General features: G+C 39.8%; 1 protein-coding gene across 1 annotated transcript in view; it reads left to right on the top strand.

Annotated features, from left to right (window-relative positions):
• Positions 1–26,380, top strand: part of LOC137268581 (multiple epidermal growth factor-like domains protein 6) — a 244,745-nt gene that overhangs the window by 75,626 nt on the left and 142,739 nt on the right. The window contains exon 4 of the mRNA XM_067803157.1: positions 829–933. Within this exon, the coding sequence (XP_067659258.1) occupies positions 829–933 (105 nt within the window). The remainder of the gene's footprint in view (positions 1–828; positions 934–26,380) is intronic.

Here is a 26,380-nt window from a genome sequence, read left to right as displayed (position 1 = left end):
AGCAATATTCCAGCTATATGGTGGTGGTCTGTAAATAATCAAATCTGGACCAGATAATCCACTGATCAACAACAGGAGCATCGATCTGCACAATTGGGAACCGATGACATGGGTCAACCACATCAGTTGGCCTGTTAGTCGCCTCTTACGATAAGCATAGTCACCTTTTATGGCAAGCATGGGGTTGCTGAAGGTCTATTCTATCCCTGACCTTCACGGTCAGTTCTCTTTGAAGATGTGAAGATATTTATTGAAGGGACTGGGTGTGTTCAAAAACTGAAAGAATGAAGGTTTTACATTATATTGTAATTTTGAACTGTTGCCTTTTAAGTCTCTAACTCATACCTTGTTGTGAGGCTCTTTTCAGTCATTGTGATAGTATTTGAAACACCCTACTCCTAAAGTATACCTCGACTCTAAACAGATAATGTGGTACCTGATTGAAAGACTTTAAAGCTGCTTTTTATCCTGTGCTTTTAGATCTGTTTCCTTTGATGGTCTAGGAACAAATACATGTATACTGGAGAGGTGCTGCATTGTGTTCTGCATACCTGTAACTGTGTGTACTAAGAAAGTGTAACATTGTTCAGTGTAGCTGTAACAGTGTACGGAGCTGTAACATCATGTTCATGAACACTGCAAGATAGTTTTTTAGGACTGTTCCCTATGAAGCTGCAACTTGTAGTTTTTCGAAACTGTAGCATTGTGTACCTTGCAGCTGTAACATCTTTCATTATGCTATAGAGAGCTGTAACATAGTGTTCTACAGCGGTAACACCTGCTTTTGTTTCCATGAAACCTATATTGCATTTGTGTCAATTGTTCCAGGGAGCTGTAACAATGCTGTGTGTTTCAATGGAGGTCAGTGTAATGGAGGCTACAGCCAGTCCTGTGCCTGCCCACCAGGATTTCAGGGACCTCGGTGTCAGTACGGTGAGTACCTAACCTCCCTCTCCATATCCTTGTCCTGTTGTATACATCAGTCCCAGTGTGTCATGCTGGTGGCGTTTATGTCACCCACACGTGACTATTTATGATGCAAGTCAGCTCTACAGGAGATGGTCTTGGGTCTGTGAGATGATGGCTGCCAGATGTTCCCCCAGACAGGTCTTCCTCAAGGGGCTTCTGTAACACTACAACAACACCACTGCAGGAAACTACATGGACGGCCATCATCCACAAGCTGACTATAGCACAACTCTAACTGCTCAGCTCTCTTACTCAAAAATATCAAAGTGGCTTTATTTTGTTTGTGCACACAGCTGCACTCACTCACACTCACTGACAAATGCTTCCATATGAAGTTCTTCTTCCAATGACTTGTTCACAGACACATACTCTCTCTCATACAGATGCTCACTCACTCATTCACAGACTGATTCACTCATCCAGACTCATTCACTAACTCATATGGACTCACTGACAAATACTTCAACATGCAGTTCCTCTTGCAACCACTCATGCACATACACACACACTCTCATACAGACTCACTCATACAGACTTACTCACGCATACAGACACTCACCCACTCACTCACTTGCAATGACAAACACTTCCATATGCAGTTCGTCTTCCAACGACTTTGCACATACACACACACTCACTCATGCAGACTCACCCACTCATACACTCACTCACTCATACAGACTCACTCATTCTTACAGACACTCACTAACACACACACATTTACACTCGCACACACTCTTTTGCATGCTCACACCTGTACATGCTCTCACACACACTTGCATATATATGCACATTATTTCATTTGTTTGCAGAAGGTGTTTCAGGATTTATTCAATTCAGATTTCTATTCAGATTTTCATTTCAGCACACAGTTTATAACCATGAGGACATATGCGATGAATATGATTGGCTGTATCCAGCACATAATGTCAGTGCTGGCTGATGGTAGACTTTTCTCAGATATCATTGTTGTACAGTTTTCATCGTTTTACACAATATGCATACCACTGATTGTCAGCTGCTTGTTATAGGTAACAGTGTCTTCTTTCCAAACTAAACAGTTTCTTCACCTTACACTTGGGTTTTACAAACATTCCATGATATCACTTCCTTCACCGTCCCGGCAAGGTAATAACGCGAAGTGCCAGAGATACCAACCCATATTTTGGTGTGAAAATATCACAAGTTACGTGCCATGTTTAGCCCTTCTACACATAAAGATGGTTATCTGTGATCTGGCATTACTTTGATCAACTGCATGTGTTTATGTGGGTTACAGGTGATTTCTTACCTGTATCCAGCCTTCTTAACAGACTGGGCCTAGATTTTTTAAGCTCTCTTAACGCCAAGATACTCATAAGTTAATGTTAATGTATGGCATATAGGACCATCTCAGTGCTGAGCATCGGTTAAAAAATCCCGTCGCCCGACGCCCAGGACAAGTCAGTTTTCATTTCGGGCACTGAAGTAACAATATCTTACTTGTTTGTGGACTTCTAGTTAGTTTCCACTTATGGTTTCAAACTTCAAAGAAACTTGAATCTCATTTCATATCTGTACAAAATGTAGCTAATGAATTTCACAATAATAGCAAAGTAAGAGTTATCTCACTTTACTGCTATTTATCACTCTTGATTATGTAATGAAATCAGGGCAAGTGGTAAATTAGTCACGACAACTTACTTTCTTCAGTTCAATTGCCCTGTGGCAAATGGCTTTTTAAAACCTGTGGCTGAGAGATCTTTAAAAATCTAGGTCTTAGAGTTTACTTTCCGAGTCTCTTGATGGAATGTGAAAGGAGGTCTCTCTCCTTCATTAAAATTTTCATAGGATTTACCTGTAAACAGATCCTTGGTTTAACTTTTAAACTCTTGGAGCCGATCATAATTTCTTTTATGGTTTCTTGATACTTTTAAAGAACATACCTTTAAAGAGCTGTTTATGACCCATTATTTTCACTAGCAGTGGAGTAGCCTAGTGGTTAAAACGTCACTTGTCATACCGAAGACCTGGGATTAATTCCCCACATGGCTACAATGTGTAAAGCCCATTTATGGTGTCCCCCACCATAATATTACTGGAATGTTGCTAAAACTAAAGTCACTCACTCACTCTTGAGTTCAAGTTGCTAATGTTGCTAAAACTAAAGTCACTCACTCACTCTTATTACAGTGAATAGATATAGGTTATATACAAATAGTTCTATTAAGAGACTTTTGAGTGTCTGTTAGGTTTATAAGACAAATCGACTTACCACACTTTAATGTTTTTGTTGGATTCTGGAATTTCTGCTTTGAAGCTCCTGCCCTGTGTTTCCACAATATGATATTTTGTCTTTTGGGGCAACCTCAATCAAAAAGGAATGTTTGGGCAGATGAATCATACCAGGTGTTGGTACGACATACACATACCAAAACAAGACATGTCTGAGCCCTGTGAGCCAAGACAAGCTTCGCATCCCTAGTAATGAGTTCAAGTTCCCAAAATGTTATAAACGTTTAATTAATGTGATGCTATCATTAGCATGGCTGTAATCAGTGTTGTGTCACACTAATGCAATCTAAATGGTACAGGGTGCACACCTAACAACGATGGCAACATCGACCTTCGCAACATCTTCAAGTAATTAGCCTGAAAATACAAACAGAAAAAATATATGTTGGTACAATCAGGAAATTGAGTTATGGGTGTTTGTTGATCTTGTGTCAGCCATTTTGAATTCAGAAGCAGTTAATGCCTCTGCGAAGCCTTACTGTGTATAGGGTTTACACAATGAGCGTATAACAGATTAATCCTGGCTAATGATTTGTGTGGTCCAGACCTGACCGTGCTATGTGGTTGTGGCATGTCCAGCTTAGCTCATTCACTCTTGTTGTCATGGAGATCTGGAGACATTTGACAATAGACTAAAGATGTTATTTTCATCAGGTCTTTTATTATTCTGATAAATTTAGATATCTTGGTCTTTTTTGTGCCCCGAGTAACAGGACAACATTAGTATAATTAGTAATTGCACTTTTATATTAGGCTAAAATAAACCAAATTTGGAAATATTTATAAAGAACACATAATTTTATGATCAAAACACTTAAGTGCACATTGATGCAAGAGCTGTATGAGGTCTGGTTCAATTGTAGGAGGGTTTGAATCCTGTTTTGTGGATGAATAGTTGTTTGCTGTCTTGTGTCAGTTGCCATGACTGACATGTTTACGAGTTTTGTAGAAAGCTGTGAAATTGTTATTTATGATGTCACAGCATTTTGTATTAGAGTTAAGAGTATCAGTTTACAACAACACCATTTCACTATCTTAATTACAGACTGGCACAAGAATACATCAACAATAAAGGTGACTGACATGTCCTAAGTTATGTCGTTAAGGTACAGTTACCTCCCCTTGCTAGTTTGTCTCGCTGGCAAAATGTGCCTATTAATATATTGATTGTAGAATTAAGATAATGTGAAATTTCTACCTGCTCTGGATTGAATGGAACTCTTCTGTTCTACATGGCACTAATGGTTAACTGCCTGAAAGACTTGGATATTTTTCAAACATTCACAATAAACATTTCACACAACATTTTACGGTTTCCATGATTTATACCAGACTTGAAGTATCTTGAAGCAGTTTCTGCATGGATACAATCACAGGGCTAGTAAAGACTACCGGATTGTCTTGACCTCTTCTTTCTGAAATGGAGCTCGTGAGTAGGAAGCCATTACCTCAGAACCAGTCAGAGCCAAATATTTGGTCAATTCATTTCTGTTGAAGGAAAAGCCATTTAACTTGTGTCTTTTGTTTGTTTGAGAAACACATGTTCTAATTATGGTGAAAAGCTTATTTATTAAAGCAGGGGCTGTATAAACCCAAGGGCCATTACAAGAGCACATACAGGTGGGCTGGGACTTAAATCGGCACAGAGTTAAACACAGCTTTAAGTTTCACTGTGGAATCATCAATCACGTATGATTCCATGTTAAGAGTTGTCTGACGTGTATGAGGTGCCATGAGTAAGTGACAAATCCAGCTGTTTTGCGGCAGGAGCACCCTCATTACAATAACAACCCTTGAGAAATATTTCGAGTGCAGCCTGCTGTGTACTGTTCGGTTGCTTAGGTTACCAGAACCACGTCATTATGGGTTTGAATCCCAGATTATGTTTCTTACACTGTCATCACTGAATAAGTGCTCTCTTGGTTTTTTGTCAAAGTAGTTAAGAACCAAGAACTGCTTTACTTTAGGTTTTCGTCCCTCATGAAGGTGAAAGTATTTACATAATTTTCACAGTATTTTTGATATTTTTAAGACTGACTGAATGATCACTCTCACTCACTCACTCACTCATATTATACATGAGGCATTCTATCAAACTTTGATACCTTGGCCCAGCTTCACAAAGCCTTCGATCTTGGCTCTAAGACAATCACAATTTACTGAAGGATAGATTTATGACAATCATACGCTCTAACACTGTGGGAAAATTAAAGGTTTGATATTCAGTCATAAGGCATCCACTTTACTGGCCATTTTGTATGTTCTATTGGGACATCTCATTACAATTCAACTGAAACTACAATTAATTCGGCAGTCCCTCCTGAATGGTGTCATAACGAGTCATGAAGCTGCTTGAACTAATGGTAGTCTTGTGATTGTCATAGTGTTGAAGTAATCCATCTCACTGTTCTCACCTGAACAGGTGTGGGGTTCATATAAGGAAGTAGGGAGAGGGAAAGGCCTCTGTGAATAATCAAGCAAAACACAGTTCAAGAGACCATGCAGTGTTGTCAGTCATCCTGACAGAAAGATTTTTGTCACAAGTTCAAATGCTGTTTGGGGAATTAGACAATTTTGTGTTTTTGACAAGAAAGGAAAGTGGAACAATGGTAGTTTTATTTTCAGCATATTCCCCCCTTCCCCATTGACCATACATTCATTGTCCAATCAGCCAGGTGTCACAGGTAATTGACCAACATACTTCAACAGCGAGGACTGAAACACATAGAAGGTGGCTTCTTCAAAGAGATATTTTCTGATAACAGAAATGATAAAATCTTTGAAATGTCATAGAAAGAGGAAATAATTGAAAAATGAGGACGATTTACCTTGATAGAATACCTGGGTTTATGATCTACCTTGATGGAATACTTGTGCTAATGATCTGCCTTGATAGAGTACCTGTGCTGATATTGGCCCCCTACATCAAAGATGTCATCCTTTTGTCTGGGATCACTAATACAATCATTCTAGTTTCTGTGCGAGATTATTAGTTGATACTGATACCTGTTATTTGTCTGTCAGTCTGTCAAGGGTGTGCGTGTACAATTTATGAGTACAAATTATTCATTCAAATGGAGTAAGATGATGAATCTATCAGTTGTGTCTGGAAAGTGTGTGGCCTGTATGAGTTGTGTGTGGATGACATTGTATAGGAAAGTCGATTGGTAATGAGAAATCCATTGCTGTGAATATCAGAATCCATTTGTTTTCCATCAAAACAGGAAGATACAATCTACTTGCTTTCATTGACAAAACGGAGATGAATGTCATGTCAGTATTGGAAATGCTGCAGTCAAATTATAGATGGGTAGACAAAAAATTGATATGGTAATTTTATTCTTGTGATAAAACTGAACCATTACTTCAACTTGAGAAGCAAGTACCCTATCTACCGTACCACCTGCTCTATGCCCCATTCCTTAAAGCGATGGTAGAACTACAACAGTCGTAAGTCTATGTTAAAGTATGGGAGTTATGAGTTATGATCATCTTAGTGCTGTGATCACTTTGAAGAATGGGTCCTTCTGGACAAAACAGATTTGCCATGGAAACAACAGTTTATGTGTTGGGTCATTACCGGACAGTATTGTTTATAGAAGGCCAAAAACAATATTGTTTCTTGTTTAATGGATTTTCAAGGTCAGTGTGCTACGATTAAAGAGCCAATTAAATTTATTTAGGTTAAATTGTCATTAATGAATCTTGTGTAATGTATTTTCAAGGTCAGCATGCCAAGGTGACAGACTCTGTTCCTGAGCATTCACAGATGGTTATGGGTAGGGGTTGATGGCTGGAGGAGGCTGGGTTGTTGAAGTGCTAGTGGGGGCAGATGGAATGGAAGGTTGGTTTTCAGGCTATTTAAGTGGGTTGGGGTGTGTAGGTAGGGGTGGTTTTAGGGGTAGGCTGTGTAGACGGTTATTGAGAGTGTTAGGGGCTGGAGGGTGTTCTTATGTTAGAAAGCATGTTTAGCAACTGGTTTTGTTGTTAAGATACAGCTAAAACCAAAACAAACTGTTAGTGAACTTATTGTGACAGGTCTGTCTTGTTGAATATTATGCCAATCCTTTAGAACTTCCAGCAGTATGCCCACTTGTCAGATCAGTCTAGACATGAACAGAGGCTGTATCAAGTCACAAGGCCGAGTATAAACAGATCATTCTGAACGCATCTCTTGCACCAGATCTGATAATCTTATCTTAATTAAAATTGTTCAAGATTAAAAATACAAACTGAATGCTTACAATTAATTGAGATTAATTGTAAATGTTTTTACTGAATTCCACCATATGAACTGAGATCTCGAGGACCTTGACCAGCTGTCATGGCAACACTATTTCCAAATAGGTCAAATTGTTATTGATAACAACTTCTTTATTGCATGATTGCGACATTTCCATACAGATTCTTGTACCGTTGTCAAGCAGGAATGATGCACGGTACAAGAATCTGCATCGAAACATCGCAATTACGTAATAAAGAAGTTGTTATCCATAACAATTTGTTCTTTTTATACACCTCAACTTCTAAAATGCAACTCAAGCAAGTTAAACACATTTCCTTCATCTATATCCCAACTAAAATATCATGTGTGTTACTGTGTATCATTGTGTATTGGTGTAGTTGGTAATGACTTCTATATTAGTCAGAGATGCTGATTACAGTGTCTAAGCCCTACCTGGTACACAGCCACCGACCGCCCACCTTGAACACACGGGTAAACTGGTGTGTCCTGAATGAAATCGGATGTTTTGAAGTAAATGAAAGTAAAGTTTCTTTTTCATTAAGAACACCAGAAAAAATCATCAACCACAGCATTCTATGTATTTACCTAAATCAACATTGAAAGCCTCCTTCCTGGCAAGAATGAAAAAAGGTTTAAGCCAAAAGTGAAAAAACGTTTTCACTGGCTGTTAAATGCTTCATGACTGGCGTTCCGTGACTGGCGTTCCAGTGTAAAAAAACTGTTTTATTTTGGGTTCCACATCAAGTGAGGTCCAAATAGGTTGCAGCTTGGCTCAACATATTTACCCCATTACAGCGTGATTGAGGAAGACCTAGGGAATGTTTTGACTAAATAGCTAACGATGATGTTCGGTGTTGGTGGGCACGGATGTATGCATAACCTTCATGTTGAAACACACCAGTTATACATTACAGCACTCACCCCCACAGGCAGGGTAGGGGGAAGGTCTTGTGAGGGGTGGACTACTGTACAGACCAGTTATACATAACAGCACTCACCCCCACAGGCAGGGTAGGGGGAAGGTCTTGTGAGGGGTGGACTACTGTACAGACCAGTTATACATTACAGCACTCACCCCCACAGGCAGGGTAGGGGGAAGGTCTTGTGAGGGGTGGACTACTGTACAGACCAGTTACACATTACAGCACTCACCCCCACAGGCAGGGTAGGGGGAAGGTCTTGTGAGGGGTGGACTACTGTACAGACCAGTTATACATTACAGCACTCACCCCCACAGGCAGGGTAGGGGGAAGGTCTTGTGAGGGGTGGACTACTGTACAGACCAGTTATACATTACAGCACTCACCCCCACAGGCAGGGTAGGGGGAAGGTCTTGTGAGGGGTGGACTACTGTACAGACCAGTTATACATTACAGCACTCACCCCTACAGGCAGGGTAGGGGGAAGGTCTTGTGAGGGGTGGACTACTGTACAGACCAGTTACACATTACAGCACTCACCCCCACAGGCAGGGTAGGGGGAAGGTCTTGTGAGGGGTGGACTACTGTACAGACCAGTTATACATTACAGCACTCACCCCCACAGGCAGGGTAGGGGGAAGGTCTTGTGAGGGGTGGACTACTGTACAGACCAGTTACACATTACAGCACTCACCCCCACAGGCAGGGTAGGGGGAAGGTCTTGTGAGGGGTGGACTACTGTACAGACCAGTTATACATTACAGCACTCACCCCCACAGGCAGGGTAGGGGGAAGGTCTTGTGAGGGGTGGACTACTGTACAGACCAGTTATACATTACAGCACTCACCCCCACAGGCAGGGTAGGGGGAAGGTCTTGTGAGGGTTTGACTACTGTACAGACCAGTTATACATTACAGCACTCACCCCCACAGGCAGGGTAGGGGGAAGGTCTTGTGAGGGTTTGATTACTGTACAGACCAGTTATACACTGCAACGCTCACCCCTACAGACAGGGGAGGAGGGAAGGTCTTGTGAGGGGTGGACTACTGTACAGACCAGTTATACATTACAACACTCACCCCCACAGACAGGGTAGGGGGAAGGTTTTGTGAGGGGTGGACTACTGTACAGACCAGTTATACATTACAACACTCACCCCCACAGACAGGGGAGGAGGGAAGGTCTTGTGAGGGGTGGACTACTGTACAGACCAGTTATACATTACAACACTCACCCCCACAGACAGGGGAGGAGGGAAGGTCTTTTGAGGGGTGGACTACTGTACAGACCAGTTATACATTACAGCACTCACCCCCACAGACAGGGGAGGAGGGAAGGTTTTTTAAGGGGTGGACTACTGTACAGACCAGCTATACATTGCAACGCTCACCCCACAGACAGGGGAGGAGGGAAGGTCTTTTGAGGGGTGGACTACTGTACAGGCTAGCTATTCAATGAACACTCACCCCCACAGACACTGAAGGGGAAGGTCTTGTGAGGGTTTGACTAACTGTACAGACCAGTTATGCATTACAACACTCACCCCCACAGACAGGGGAGGAGGGAAGGTCTTGTGAGGGGTGGACTACTGTACAGACCAGTTATACATTACAACACTCACCCTCACAGACAGGGTTATGGGAAGGCCTTGTGAGGGGTGGACTACTGTACAGACCAGTTACACATTACAGCACTCACCCCCACAGACAGGGTTATGGGAAGGCCTTGTGAGGGGTGGACTACTGTACAGACCAGTTATACATTACAACACTCACCCCCACAGACACATAACTCTTGATGTATTATTTTTCATTATGACTTTAATTTAACTTCATTTTGGGGGCTGTATATTCTCTCAGGTGGAGGAAGTGTATTTTTGTAAAATATGCTCATTTCAGAGACTAGATGTTAGTCTGGCATATAAATACTCCCAGAATCTTGTGTGACTGACTGACTGCCAGTCACATGACAACCATGTGACCATTTGTACCTCCTCACCCAGCACACAGGTGTGTTTGACCTGCAGTGACAGTCATGAGCCATTAGACTCTTCCACACTTTGAACACATCACCATTAAGCTTTGACTTGAAACACTTCTTTGAATGATGCCACATGTTGCCACTTTCAGCTGAAGCAGTTGAAGGTGTATCCCACATGTCAACACCAGTCAACAGTTAAGCAATGATTTCTTTTCAAATGAAAAGTAATGCCTCTTTAATTTCAGGCGAAATCGGGTGTAATAATTTACCTATAACGAGAACGTTAATATAGGGACATGAATTTCTAAATGCTGGCATGAGATGAGGTTAAATTATTTAGGCAGAGGAGTTAATCAGATAAACCCCATTTCCTGGAATATACATGAGTTGGTATCAGTAGAGATCTTTTCCCATACACTCCATGTTGTAGCTTATACATACTACATCTCCAGGTTATCGTGCTGGCTAACAGCTCTCCTATTTAGTTCAAACAAGATTGGTGTGAGAAGTGGATGTTTTTTGTAGTGTCAGCTTGACTTAAACATGTACCTCATATTTCTATGGGATTCCACCCATCTGAAAGTCCATAAAAGTATCTGTATTATCAATAAATTAGAAATATCAAAAGGAACAATTTTTATGGGTGACACCTTCTTTATTGCAATAGATACAACATTTCGGGTAGATGCTAACATCATTATCACTTGCTTTACATCTGTTGCAACAAAGAAGTTATCTATCCATAAAAGTTCTTCTTCTTCATCATCATACAAGCTTCTAAATGCCACTGAAAGAAGTTTCAAGAAATATTCAATTCTGGTATGTATTATATATATTCATAGGAAATATCAGCAGTCTTGATAAAAGTGTAAATCCAGTATAATTCTGTGAAATATTTACATTCTGACGCCATGAATATCTGTTTAATATATGATCAAAATAATTATTTCTGTGATTAACACGTTCATTATAATAAGTTTTGTCGTAGCTGAAGCTCATGAAGTTGTTCCATTTTTACTTGAGGGAAATTTCATTTGTAAACTTCTTTTTTTTTCGTGACAGTTAAGGTTTGATAAGATTCCTATCTCCATTCGATGAAAAAATGTTGTTTTTATTAGAAACAAATGTATAAGCATTCTAGAAAGTAAGTGTTTGGAGGGTAACACGATAGCCATGTGAACTCTGTCTGTTTTATAAACAAACATTGATAGACAATATGAAGTGGAAAATATGTTGGCCTTTTATGAAATATGTTTGCATTAAAAAATGTGGCGATCATATGCTGGGAAATATTTTTACTTTTCTCATACAAGTTAAAAGACTGGTGTGTTTATGAGCATGTTGTGTTTGCTAGACGAAGGGAAAATACACTTCTCAAACTTGCTTACTTGCACAATTTTTTTCTGGGTTTGATTCCAAGTGGGTGCTGTGGTGTCAGTTTTCACATTATATTCTGGTCCATATCAGATAGATTATTTATGACATAGAGGAACGGAGGGTTATATTTCAATTTTACATCCAAGGTACAAAAAAATAATTTGCTAGTCAATGTGTTTGCTAGCCTTACTCTAAGGCTGTACTGAATGCTGAGCCCATGAATGTATAGTAATTCTATCCTTTAAAGAAGCAAGTCTAGATAAATGGACCATTAGCATTGCTCCAAGGCTGTACTGAATGTTAAGCACATAGATGTACAGTAATTCTATCAATTAAGGAAGCAAGTATAGATTAGGGGACAATACAAGGATGCTATTTATTTGTCTTTGAGAAATTATCATTGAAACTATTAATTCTTTCCTTAGAGACTTGTCATGTGCAAGTCTATGTGTTTACTTGCTTGTACATTTATCTACTGCTCCACAGCTCTCCAGGAATAAAGTTACTTCGTTTATATCTTCTTTCAGCTCTTTGAAAAAATAAATGGGTTAAAAAATTCCAGTATTCATGTCTTTATCTGTATGACCAGTGGAGCGGACACTTTGTTATGACAGTCGTGGGCCATTAATCCAAACATTTACACCAATTTACATAGTACTGTGTTAGAGAGTATAATGTCCGGGTACAGAGTATTATCAGGATTTACCGATGGAATACAGATTTCACACTGTGTGGATCTCTATCATCACACCCCTCATAAACGTTAAACTGTGCCATGCTTCCTACTCCTACTGGAAACTGTATCACAGCTCACATCAACTGTATGTACAGTAATGACTGATATGTTTTGATTTGAACGACATAATTGAAACTCTTGATATTAGATGTTCATGTTAACAGTTAACCCTGATTCATCATTTTATGTGGTAGGAGTTGATTTTCTTTGAAAAATACTACAGTTTTCTTATTTATCAGATTTCTGGATCTGTACAAAAATGCAAAATCTGAAAATGTTGCAAACAATGTGAACGGAGTTCTGTTTTGCTGTTTTTGAAAGATTAGGTCACTTAATAACAGTAAGGAAAAAGTATAGTGAAAAGGTAGTCCACCGGTTTGTGGCCACAAGCTAGCTGCTGCTTTTTTTTTACTGAATATTATTTTAAATAGCAGATATTAATGAGTGAAAATTATATTTCTAGTTATAGTTTACAAGTTGTGAAAACTGCAGTAAATAAACCAATGAAAGGTTTTAAAGTATTGGTGCAGCATAACCAACATGTTTGACTGACAAATGTCCGTTGACAAATGTTAACGTTGCGTCTCATCAATAAATAATGAAAGATTAATGTTTGTTCCCTGCATTTGTTTTTGGGCGTCACTGTGTATGACACAGAAACAATATTACCAGGCTAGTAGTGCAACAGTCTGCATTGAGTCAAGAAAAGCATCAAATCAGAGGTAGACATTTTTTAAAAAACTAAAGAATTTTCTTGAAACAAAGTTTTCCTGGAGTAAAATAATATCCATTCTCTTTTCATTTCTGGAATCCTGTTCTCAATCAGTTTCAACTATAGCATCAGATCTGGACCCATTTCAACCTTTGCATCAAACCAGCCCTATTGCTGGTCTGTCATACATGTCCTGAAACAAACAGAGCCAAGAAACAAGTGACACTTTAATCATTATGCTAACCCTCTGCCCCTTCAGGGTAAGAACACAATATACCAATATAAAAGTTTTTGTAAGACCCAGAATTATCTGTAAGAATTTCATCTGTGTTTGATGTTGTATGTGTACTTATAACGTGGTTGATTATTTAGATAGAGCAGGCTGAATTAACTGTGATAGTAAGACTTTTGAAATAATTACTCTTGAATGTGGGTCTGTGTATTTCTTGATATTGTTACAATCAACTAGGTAGGTCTTACAGACATACCTGCTAACGAGTAAGGGGAACAAACAGGTACATATTTTATATACAGACTTGCTAACAAGCGTTGGGGATCAAGGTAGACATTAACCGGTGTTCACACGTCAGTCAACTCAGAAACAGGAAATCAGAACAGACCCAATACCTGCCATTAAAAAAACAGACAGGGATGAAACTTTTTGATTGCCAGAGGAACATCAGAGGAATTGGTCATCTGGTCAGCCTCAGCTTTGGCCCCACTAACACACACTCAGATTCACATCTGTGTACAGACAGAGTCAAGATACACATGTGGGTAATGTGATTCTGATAATACTGGTTAAATAAACCCATGTTTTCTTTCACAATACTGACAGTTTATTCTTGGAGGTATTAATGAAGGGCAGGAAATGTGCTGTGGGCAGTAGAGATGTCGCAGTGGAATGGCCGATGAACTGGATGGCAACCATACATTCTCGGTCATCATCAATGAAACTTTTCCTGGCAATAACACTGGAGCAATATCCCATGTGGACTTTGCGGATCTGTCTAATGGCAAGAATAAATTTGAATTTGGAAACTTCTTCCTCTGATACTGACTGCTATATACCCTGGACCTTGTTGAACTGTGAGCAACAATGGCTCCAGCAAAACTCAATAACCTCCATGTTTTTCATTTCACAGTACATTTACATGGAAACATTGTCATTATCCTGGGGACTTCAAGACATGGAATGAAAACAAGAGGCTTAGTCGTACTGCATTAATCCTTCACAAGGGAAATTGCCAATATCACTGATAGAGTTATGACAAGTGTTGGTGACATTTAGAAGTTTATGGTGTATAAATGGTTGTGCTTTAAGCTATTGCAAGTCCTTAATTTTGGTTTTATGTAAGTGATTTTAATGTAAGTCCACTAGATGAATAAAGGTTCTGTATTGTTGCAAGGGGCTATTGGTGTAACTGGACCCTCTGATTCATCGTTGCATAGTGTTTATACCATTGATACAGTCTGATTCACAGTTACTGTGTACACCATTGATATAATTTGATTCACAGTTACATACTGTGTACCCCACTGTGCCCATCTGATTCACAGTTACACACTGTGTCTTTCATTGTGACCTCTGATTCACAGTTACACACTGTGTACACCATTGTGACTATCAGGTTCACAGTTACACAGTTGGTACATCATTGTGACCTTCTGATTCACAGTTACACACTGTATACACCATCATATGCATCTGACCGAAGGTTACTTGGTATTTGGAAGACTGAGGCAGGAATGTGTGAAGAATTTCTGAGAGTGACAGGTTTGTTTGTAGATAACTTACAAATAAGTTAATACCCTCCTCTCCGACAACTGAAACAACAGCTTGTCAATGAGACTTTCTGGAATTCAACCAAAGTCGATGATTGAAGACGTGTTATTTACTGCCTGTGTATATGAGATAAGAGAATATACTTCATGATCCGAAAAATTTTGACAGTGTGGCATGATGTTAACTGAAATGTTCCATATGCATGTAGATATTACATATTTTCATACATCTAGCCACAGATATGAGATCGGCTCAGTTGGTACTTTGTATTTCTTAGTTTATGGATACTATCAGGAACATTCCTCATCAGTGGCAAACATACAATAAACATGTCTGTGACAAACACACTCCATTATATAATGTTAAGGTGGTTTTATAACCATAGCACTTGTTCCAAGGATCCAGAGCACTGTATTACACACTTTGGCGTTCATAAACTTCTCCGATCAGAAGGGCGATGAGGTCTAGAAGCAATGAGTTGTGCAATGTTTCCTGGCATGTTTTGACTAAACTGGATTGAGCAATGGCCATCACCTGGATGATCCTCCCATTGGAGCCAGGTCTTTGTTTGTTGAGATGCCCAAACTCAAGGTTAACAACATGGGGTATATATTTCCAGAGTTAATGAACCTTGTAAGGATCAACATTACTTTACAAGGCCAGATCATCTTTAAACTAACTGTAAACAGGCTGTGTATGTTACTAATGACTCTTCCTGTGTGAGGAAACCTCTATGAGTTTCTTTTAAGGTTGACTATATTGTTGGGCCTAGCAATATGGCTGGAAAGATAGGTTGTTGTATGATGACGTTGCTGATGTTGGAGATGTTGATGGAGATCAGATGTCATGGTTATCTATTCTAGGCTGTACTCATCTCCTCCATCACACTCTTGGTGCTGACAAGGATGTAATGAGAAATCTAAGTACCTGTCACTAATGCACCCCAACCCCCTCCTTAAGCATCGATACCACAGTATGGCCTTACCCAGACCCCCACCCCTTCCCCTCTAGCATCAACACCATAGTGTAGTCTTAGCTACCCAGCTGAAACGGCACCGTCTTAGCTACCCAGCTGAAACGGCACCATGGTTGACCATGGTCAACCACGGCTTACCACAGTAAACCATGGTATTACCATGGTTTACCGTGCTAAACCGTGGTCACCAACATTTCTAGACCATGGTAGACCATGGTCTAACATGGTCATCATGGCAGACCATGGTCATTATAGACCATGGTCACCAGTAACCATGGTAGACCATGGTCTTTTCCATTTTACCATGGTAGACCATGGTCATCACAACTCATGATCACCAGAAACCATGGTAGACCATGGTCATTGTCCTTTTGCCATGGCAGACCATGGTCATCCTAGACAAAACCATGGTAAAACATGGTGTTTTCGTTCAAAGCAGTGGTTGACCATGGTCATTTCATGAAAGTCCATGGTAGACCATGGTCATCACAGAAAAATTTTACATTTTAAACTGTGATAAATAAAAAATTTAAAAGGGGAAACCTGATGGTTTCATGACTCTGTGTTTCATTTATGAATAACAAATCTTGTAGGTCCTTGTTCATACATTTGTGTGCATTAAACAACTAAATCTTAACACCTCAGTGAGTGTTAAAATGTAGTGTGATTTAAGATAAAAAAATAGAACACGATGTCATAAAAATAATCATAAGCGGAACTATTCACTGATTTTACTAATATTTGCTGCAGAGATACACAAACAAACAACTGACGTCTTATACTCTGGAAAAGCAAAACAAAAATAACCCTGTGTTCATCTGAAAATATAATAGGCATGGTTTATTTCTCCCGATCCCTTTCTTAAAGTTGTCCATTAAACTGTGTAAATCTCGTCTCTCTCTAATACTAGTTTTTGTGTGTGGGTGCCTTTTTCTTCTTGTTTTAAAATAAACACAACAAACATTGTACGACAGAAAAGCTAAACAATGTCTCAGCAATATAGACAGTTCAAAGAAAAACTCACCTTTTGTTAATAGCTACGCAACTAGTTGATACTGTAGAGGTTTTCTAATTCCCCTGAATAGTGATATTTAATCCATAAAGTACAGACCCTGACGCAAATATATCCAAGAATACCCATGTAAGTCTAGAAAATATGGATTGTAGATTCCCTTAACTTCAGGCTGCAAATGAAGAAAGTCCGTTAAAAACCGTTATGACTTAAAAAATTGTGTAGCACAAGGTGTCAAAGTTCACGGTGCCTGTAAGGAAAGATTCAGTTTGTTCTCAGATTGTAGATTCCCTTAGCTTCTGCGAATGAAGAAAGTCTCAGCGCTCTATTTCATTATATTATTATAGTATTATACTATAGTATTTTCAATATGAACTTTTTTAAGTAAAATATGTTCATTTCAGAGACTAGTTGTTAGTCTATCCATAAAGTAAAACTTTGAAGTACGCTGTCAAATTCGTCTCATTTCATTGAATTTCTCCCGTGATTTTCTCGATCGCAAGTGAGCAGATACTTATAAGTACGTCTTTCGCATTGTTTATGGTGAAGCAAAAACATAAAACAGTAAAAACAACAAACAATTCACTTGGTTCTATAAACAGAAAGAAATGTTGAAAAGAATTTTGATATCGATGTTTTTTTACAGCTTTCCAAACACGTACGTCGATCTACCCGTTGAAAAAAAATCAGTGCTCTCCACTTTTGAACACATTTCACTGTCACATTCTGTTCACCACGTGCAAATACGACCATTAAGAAATTAGGTCAATTTTGACTAATGAAATTAAATTTATGGGCGGGGATATGTACATAAACTGTCCTTCCACAGATCGATCAAATCGGTCAAGGGACGTGTGCACACAGAACATCAAGTTTTCGCAATTCCCACCGTTGAAAATAATACGACATAAATATTTATTCAAATTTCGATGTTTATGCCGAAATACTGTAATTCTAGCCATTATTACATCGTAAGATTAGAAATTATCCATTGTTGTGAAGTAACACGAACGCGCGGTACATGGCTCCGATTTTCGCGCCAAACACGGCCACGCCCTTCGTTCTTCCGTAATCTATTGCGACTTCATGAGCGCTAACCGTACAGCTTATTTATTACATATGCAGTTACGATTATATTCCTGGTCGTAGTAGATCTATGTGTATATATCTATGAAAACGTGTTGGCTTTAATTTTTTTCTTAAAAAATACGTTTCCACTTCTAACTCGCACCATTCCGGGACAAGCCGAATGGGGACGATCTCTTCGCGGCACGATGCCATTGCTGCTAGTGCTATGTGTCACGTAGACCTGTGTGAGCGCGCAAAGCGAGCGAGAGGCGCCAAACACAACTTTTGCCAACAGACAACGATCTAAGCGAAGAATAACCTAACGTATTAGCGATTCACGGATTTGGAGGATAATCCAATGTTGGATATGTGAAGAAGGAATAGACTAGAATTATGGCGATGGATACGTCTCAGGTTGATTTCCAATGGAGATGAGCACGAGCGGTAAGTAAACAACAGCAATATTGAAATCGTTTTGAGTGCCCCGATATTTAAATTGTTTTGAGTACCTTAAGGTTCGCATACGAACATGGGTAAAGGGGTAAGCAACACTCTTTGATTAGAATGACGTAAGACAATGTAACAATAACATATATAGCAATGTATGAAGTGTTTATGTCGTACATTCTCAGTGAATATCTCTCAAACGGAAGGAATAATGTGTGATGAACGTTAATTTGAGGTTTTATGTAATATGTTCCGTTCATTTATGTTAAGACACGATCAGTATCTAACGGTACTTTAAAAACCGTTATGACTTAAAAAATTGTGTAGCACAAGGTGTCAAAGTTCACGGTGCCTGTAAGGTCAGCCTGAAAGATTCCGTTTGTTCTCAGATTACACACACAATAAAATACACTCAAATGATCATAAAAGGGAGGTAATTGCTATAGGCACGTTTATGGACATTCCATTTTCTTTCTATCGTATAAATTTGTATTCAGCTTTGTAATAACTGCTGTTTGTAAACCAATACTGAATGTGTCAGTACATTTTGCCATTCATTTAACGTGGAAATAGGTTCAAATACTTTGAGATACGTTTTTATCAATATTATGATAGTGCTGATTATTATAAGTATTATGAAATTTTATGCATCATTTCAGAATATTGTATTTGGTTATGAATGTAGACAAGTGATTTGGAAGCCAGTTTTGTGTTTTGACTTCTATTGCATGTTTTGCTACTGATATACACTCTTCACATTAAAAGAAAGTGATTCAAAGTCATTAATGTATAGAAATGTTTTTAAATAACATGATTTAGTATAATACTCAGGTGAAAAAATATCTGAAGTATGGGAAAATACTTAACATTTTTTCAGCAGTTATAAATATACAATTAAACAACACAATTTCAATATTTGCTAAAGAACCTTTGAAATGGGGAAACACTGTTATTAAATGTTGTTTGTGTGTTTTTCAGATTTCCACTGGACAGTTCTGAAGAAATGGTACTAATGTTGAAACAGTGAAGATTAAGTTATGTTCCAGAGCCATTTGCTCTTCAAACTGAAGACTTAGATTCAATTCCTCTCCTGGGTACAGTGTGTGTAGCCCCTTTCTGGTGTCTGTCGCCGTGCTATTGCTGGAGCATTGCTAAAAGTGGAGCAAAACTAAACTCAGTCAGTCACTCACTCACGCACTATCCCTGAAGCAATGTGGGTATCTTCTGTGATGTCCCCACTGCTCTTCGTGAAGGTTCTTCCAACATGTGTGTATAATCCTGTCTCGTCTGAGAGAAATTGTGATGCCCCCTGTACAACTTCCAGGTAGATGATTTGGGGCACTCCTGTAAATTCTGTGTTGGTCGTGACTCTCATTGTGTCTACTTTTAAATCAAATAGTCTAATGGGATTTCTGAAATTGTATATTACTGCATGAAATGTTGTCCCGAAAGAGTTCATTTTCCTGGATACAGACTGAAGGACATCCCATTTCTGTTTTAAAATAATAAATAATAATGTCTTCTGAAAAAAGATGAACATGTCCACATACCATTTTTCCTCAGCAGTGTAACTGGATTTATAATTCTAGCTGCACAGGATATCCCACAATCCCTGTGAGCTTTCCAACAGCTATCGTCAAATTGTCTTTCATTTAAATCTGAGGCAATGTTCGTAATAAACTTTGTCTTCGTAATGTAAACAGTTTGTTTTCAGTGCATGGGTCTTTTTTATGTTAATTCTTTAATATTTGATATTCTAATTGATTTCTATGCCATGGTGTTTGTGCTATATCAATTTTCTATGTAGGTTGTGGTGTGATATGGTTGGTTTTCAACATGGTCTCAATAGCCAAAGGTTATTCTGATGGTAAACTGTTGTGCAATCTAACGAACATGCTGTACTTACTATGGTCTCATTTTTTTCAGTAGTAATAAATGGTACACCATGGTCTCCTTTTACCATGGCAAACCATGGTACACCATGGTCTCTTTCTGCAATGGTAGACCATGGTTTTACTTAACCATGGTAAAGTGTGGTGCCATTTACTACCACCATGATGTTTTGTTACCATGGTAGACCATGGTTAACCATGGTCTTTTTTCGCCATGGATGACCATGGTCCACCATGGTCTTATTTTATTCTGGTTTACCATGGTAGACCATGGTATGCCATGGTTTTTCTTTTACCATGGTTTACCATGGTACACCATAGTCACTTTTTACCATGGTAGACCACGGTTTTATTTTACCATGGTAAACTGTGGTGCCATTTACCGCCACCATGGTCTTGCTACCATGGTAGACCATGGCTTACCATGGTCTAATTCTGCCCTGGTTGACCATGGTAGACCATGGTCTTATTTTACCATGGTAAACTGTGGTGCCATTTACCGGATGTGGTAAGCCGTGCTAGACCATGGAAACCATGGTCTGTGAACCATGGTCTACCATGGTATACCATGGTATACCATGGTTTTTTCATGCTTATTTCAGCTGGGCAGACCCCATCTCCTCTCCTTCAGCACTGACACCTCAGTGTGGCCTTGGTTAGACCTCCGCTCCTTCCTTAAGCATTGACCGCACAGAACACAGTGTGGTCTTACCTACACCCCCACTCCCCACAAGCAGTTCACCCCCAACCCCCTCCTTAAGCATCGACACCACAGTGTGGCCTTACCCAGACCCCCACCCCTTCCCCTCTAGCATCAACACCATACTGTAGTCTTAGCTAGACCCCAGCTCCTCTCCTTCAGCACTGACACCTCAGTGTGGCCTTGGTTAGACCTCCGCTCCTTCTTTAAACATTGACCCCACAGAACACAGAGTGGTCTTACCTACACCACCACTCCCCACAGAACACAGTGTGGTCTTACCTACACCCCCACTCCCTACAAGCAGTTCACCCTCACCAAGAACAGTACGCCCTACAGTCAGCTTCGCCCACTCCTGTCACTGACTTAATAGAGCACAGTGTACAAATTCTGTTCTCTGGATATTGTAAAGTTTATTTTTATACATGAATTCTGTTGGTGCATTGGAGGAGGTGCCTGCTTGGAGTCAATGATCTGGGTTCAAATGTCAGGTTCTTGTGTGATCTTGGTTTGTATGTACCAGACAATCGGTTTTACCAAAGTGGTTAATGTACACATTATGATCTGACTGTGACATTCTTCTTTGCTGTCATTGTATTCTAGTCAATATCTTCATCAACCCTGTACCGAGAACCATTTTCCATAACTTCTCTGTGTGCATAAACACAGTGTTGAACTATACCTAGTGTCTCTCTCAATCAGCAGGTGCCCTGGTTTAACGTAACAGGTGGGTGGGGAATTACCAAGTAGAAATGGATGTTTCAATCACAGAATCCACATTGGTAAGGATTGGTTGCAGGCAAACATCCAAGGCAAGTGGATCCTGGGAAATCATATCTCCTAGAGGGTACACAATTCAGAGTAATTAGTGGAAAGAGATGTGAGACAACAGAGAGGATGGTGAGAGAAGTTTGTGAGAATACCATGAATGAGGATGGTTGGGGTGGACTTGAAACTGGACTGACATGTAGCCCCTGAAATTAACATATCTTACAGGAAATTCTGAAACATTTCCTGAATTATTGTCATAAAATGTAATGAAAAAAAGCTCAGAAACTTCTTCATATTCAGAACCTGAAACTGTGGTAATCTAGTGTTGCTACATATTCTAGACTTGCATAGGCTTTCTGGGATATATTTGTTTCAGGGTCTCTATGAGAGATTAAGATTAAACTAATATGTTGGAGTAGATGTATTCTTCAGTTGAGAAGCTGTCGTTAAAATATCTAAACATGACAAAACACAGCAAATAATGTTCATGTTCAGATTTTTGAACTGCTGTTATCTGGACTAGTACATTACATGGGCTGTATTGGATGTGTTGCTTCACGGTGTTTACTAAAGACTAGGCAGAGCCTACAAATGTAATTGTTGTAGGGGTCAGGACAGACTAATACTTAGTCTCTGAAGTTACACAAATTTGATTGTCACCTATAAAACATCACAATTAAAAAGGAGCCCAGGTGAGATGGGAAAAACCAAACCTGAGGAAATCGAGATTTACTGCATTTATGGTTTTAGCATTGCAGGGAGGACAAAGCAGTAGGGAAATAATGTGGTTCAGGGACTATGATACAGATTGGGGTGAAGGGTCCATTCTGGTATAGTTAAACTTTCCCTTTTTAGGATGCATAACATTTGGACATGGAAACTGTGAAAGGTGGAAGTAATCTGATAATGTCAATCAGAGCTGTGATAGACTGACTTTATTCTCATTAGCATCATACATTCTCAGTTTTTGTTCCAGGGAGCAGATGTTACTGCATTAGAAATGTTAAGAACACTCTTCAAAAGGAAGGAGAGAACTTATCAAAGTACTTTGTCAGTCAGCTGATATCACCAGGCTTTTTTCGCACTGAAGAAGGTTTTGTTTTCACCCATTTTCTCATAAAATCAATGAATTCATCCAAGAAATCTTCCCTTGTGAAGCGTATATCTGTATGAACAGGCAGAGCTGCTTTGCTTAACCACAAATTTTAATTAAGTAATTAAGGCTGCTGGTTTAACTAATCCCCTGATGCTTATGTGAGCATTATGGTTGCCAGTGCATCAACTCAGTTTCACGGCTTCACCACCATGGCGGTCGAGGTGATGGAGTTGTGGTAGTCAACGAAGACGTTATCTTGTTTCATGTCAACCTTGTTGAGGGTGGATTTGGTGCTCGTGCAAGTTCTTGCCCTACCACACAGTTAGGGCAGCAGTGTTTAAATCCAGCTTGCTGATAAACAAGAATAGAGAAACTGTACCTATTTTGAGATTATGAATGATGAAACTCTGTAAAATCTCTTTGAGTGAATGAGTGAGTAAATGAGTGAGTATGGTTTTATATTGCTTTTAGCAATATTCCAGAAATATCACTGCAGGGACACAAGAAATGGGCCTGGCTCATAATAACTTGTACCCAAGTGGGGAATTGAACCTCAGGGTCTTAGATGCGATGAGTAACAGCTTTAATCACAAGGCTAACCCACCACCCAAAACTATCTTTCACAACAGTTGTCCAATGTTCATCTCTTTTCATGTTATATATCTCAGCAATACACTGTGTACTGTCTACAGCATGTGTTGATACAGTGGCAACACACCCTCCTACATCAAGTACTCAGCTGCCAGAGGTACTGCACTCACGATCCTCCACGTCCACCACCTCCATGACATCACTCACTCCTATATCTACACATAGTCTACAAGTACACCCCCACCTTCACATAGGTGCAGAAGTTCTGAACCCTGCTTTTGAAAAAAACTTTCCTTGCACTTAGCTGACATTGTTAGGTAAGCAGGTTCACAGGTTGTCACTGCCTCTGATGCCCAGGCCTATGCTGCTGTCTCTGATGCAGGAGCAAGCATATGCTCCAAAATGTTGTGTTATCATCGGACGAAGGAGCAAGCATGTGCTCCAAATTGTTGTGTTATCATCGGACGAAGGAGCAAGCATACACTCCGAAAGGTTGTCTTATCCACAATAGAGAAGCTGACATCCAAAAATCTGGCTTTTCTTCCACTGCTCAGTCTATTCATTAGCTTGCTCCAAGGCTGTACTGAAGGTCTGAGCGCATGGATGTACATAGTAATTCTTTTCCTTGATGAGGCAAGTCTGGATAAGTGGACTGCAGTCTGTTGTTTATTATTTTTTAGAAATTACCATTTAAACTATTAATTTTTACCTTAGAGACTTCTGCAAGTCCATAAATTCAGAGACAACCTACACCCCCAAAACACCCCCTATCCCCAGCCGTCTTGCTTTCATAGTCATCAATCTGCCTATACAGGCCCCCATGTCACCACCATAGCCTACTCACCAACAGATTTGTCAAACTATGTATGCAGACTCTCAACCAAAGCCTGTTCAGGAACAGAGCCATCAGTCTACCTATGCTGCTTGCTCATCTGTTAGCTACTTGCCCACTGGGTCGTCAGTCTAGATATGCTGGCCTAACCCACACACCACCACTCTTGGGGGCACCACCCCTTTGATGTGCCTCTGCAGGACAACCTGTGTAATAAGACAAGCTCACACAAGCCCTGTCTTAACTGGTCTCCACACTTTATCACCATCATCTGTTTCAGTTTCATTACAACATTTATTTCTACTTAATTACCTGCGGGCCATGTGTCCATATGTGCATCAAAACTCTTCTCTTGATGTCAATATTTACATGAATCATGATCCTGGAATCAAGACCAACAACTGAGGTGTTCTTCAAGAGACCTAGATCCATGCCAGATTCTATGGAATCTGAGAGTGCCTTCAGATACACACTTGCTTAAATTTATCAAGAACAAGAAACTAAAATTTTCGAGAGAATATTTGATAAAGTGTGTTAAAATTATTCACCACATCATAGTGGTGCGTAAATGGTTATATTATTTGTTACTGACAGCTTTCAGTAGGTACTTTTTCATACATTCCCAGGTTGTTGTTTTGAAGGGTTAAGGTTTTATAGATATGAAGTATTAAAATTTGAAATAAAAGCTCATTTCTTCCTATAATATCTGAAAATTTGTCCTGGTTGACCTTGCTGTCCATCCATCAGTCACATGTGTATATTGATGGCCAACCAATGGGGATGGCTGTGGTCGGCCACTGATATGAGAAATTAGAGCATCCATCACTCTGTCTTAAATTTCAAAGTTGAGTCTCCCTTTGACTCCATCATTGAATATAACTGAATTTAATGGCACCATATTTCTGCCATAAGACATCCATCATTATACTGTCTGTCAGGGTTTGGGAAAATAAACAGACAATGATAATATCCCCTCTCTCAATCTTTTTGAAATTACAACACCCTCAACTATGCTGCTTAGTAGAATAACCCACCATCAACTATGCTGAGTAGAAAATTACCCCACCTCCCAGTCTGCTGCTCAGTAGAATAACCCACCATCAACTATGCTGAGTAGAAAATTACCCCACCTCCCAGTCTGCTGCTCAGTAGAATAACCCACCATCAACTATGCTGAGTAGAAAATTACCCCACCTCCCAGTCTGCTGCTCAGTAGAATAATCCACCATCAACTATGCTGAGTAGAAAATTACCCCACCTCCCAGTCTGCTGCTCAGTAGAATAACCCACCATCAACTATGCTGAGTAGAAAATTACCCCACCTCCCAGTCTGCTGCTCAGTAGAATAACCCACCATCAACTATGCTGAGTAGAAAATTACCCCACCTCCCAGTCTGCTGCTCAGTAGAATAATCCACCATCAACTATGCTGAGTAGAAAATTACCCCACCTCCCAGTCTGCTGCTCAGTAGAATAACCCACCATCAACTATGCTGAGAAGAAAATTACCCCACCTCCCAGTCTGCTGCTCAGTAGAATAACCCACCAACAACTATGCTGCATTGAAGACTACCCCACCCCCAAGTCTGCTGCTCAGTAGAATAACCCACCAACAACTACGCTGCATAGAAGATTACCCCACCCCCAAGTCTGCTGCTCAGTAGAATAACAGACCAACAACTATGCTGCGTAGAAAATTACCCCATCGTAGCTCTGCTGCCCTGTAGAATAACCCTGGTGACCCACAACTATGCCGCTTAGTAGATTTTCCCCTACCCAACTGCACCCTAGAACTAGTTTACCATACCCCCAGCATCTAAGTGTACCTAGACCCTTGTCCTATGGAATTTAACCTCTCCCCAGCACCCCAGCAGTTACCCCAACCCCAGAATGTTGACCCTACATCCTGCAATTGTCCTTATTACAGATTATAAACTGTCACAACGTTGTCACATTTACAACACTTCACATGACATTTTTAGCTGGTGGTTAAC

Source organism: Haliotis asinina, chromosome 16, assembly GCF_037392515.1.
Source record: "Haliotis asinina isolate JCU_RB_2024 chromosome 16, JCU_Hal_asi_v2, whole genome shotgun sequence".
NCBI classification, from domain to species: Eukaryota; Metazoa; Mollusca; class Gastropoda; order Lepetellida; family Haliotidae; genus Haliotis; species Haliotis asinina.
This window is presented reverse-complemented; position numbering and strand designations above follow the sequence as displayed.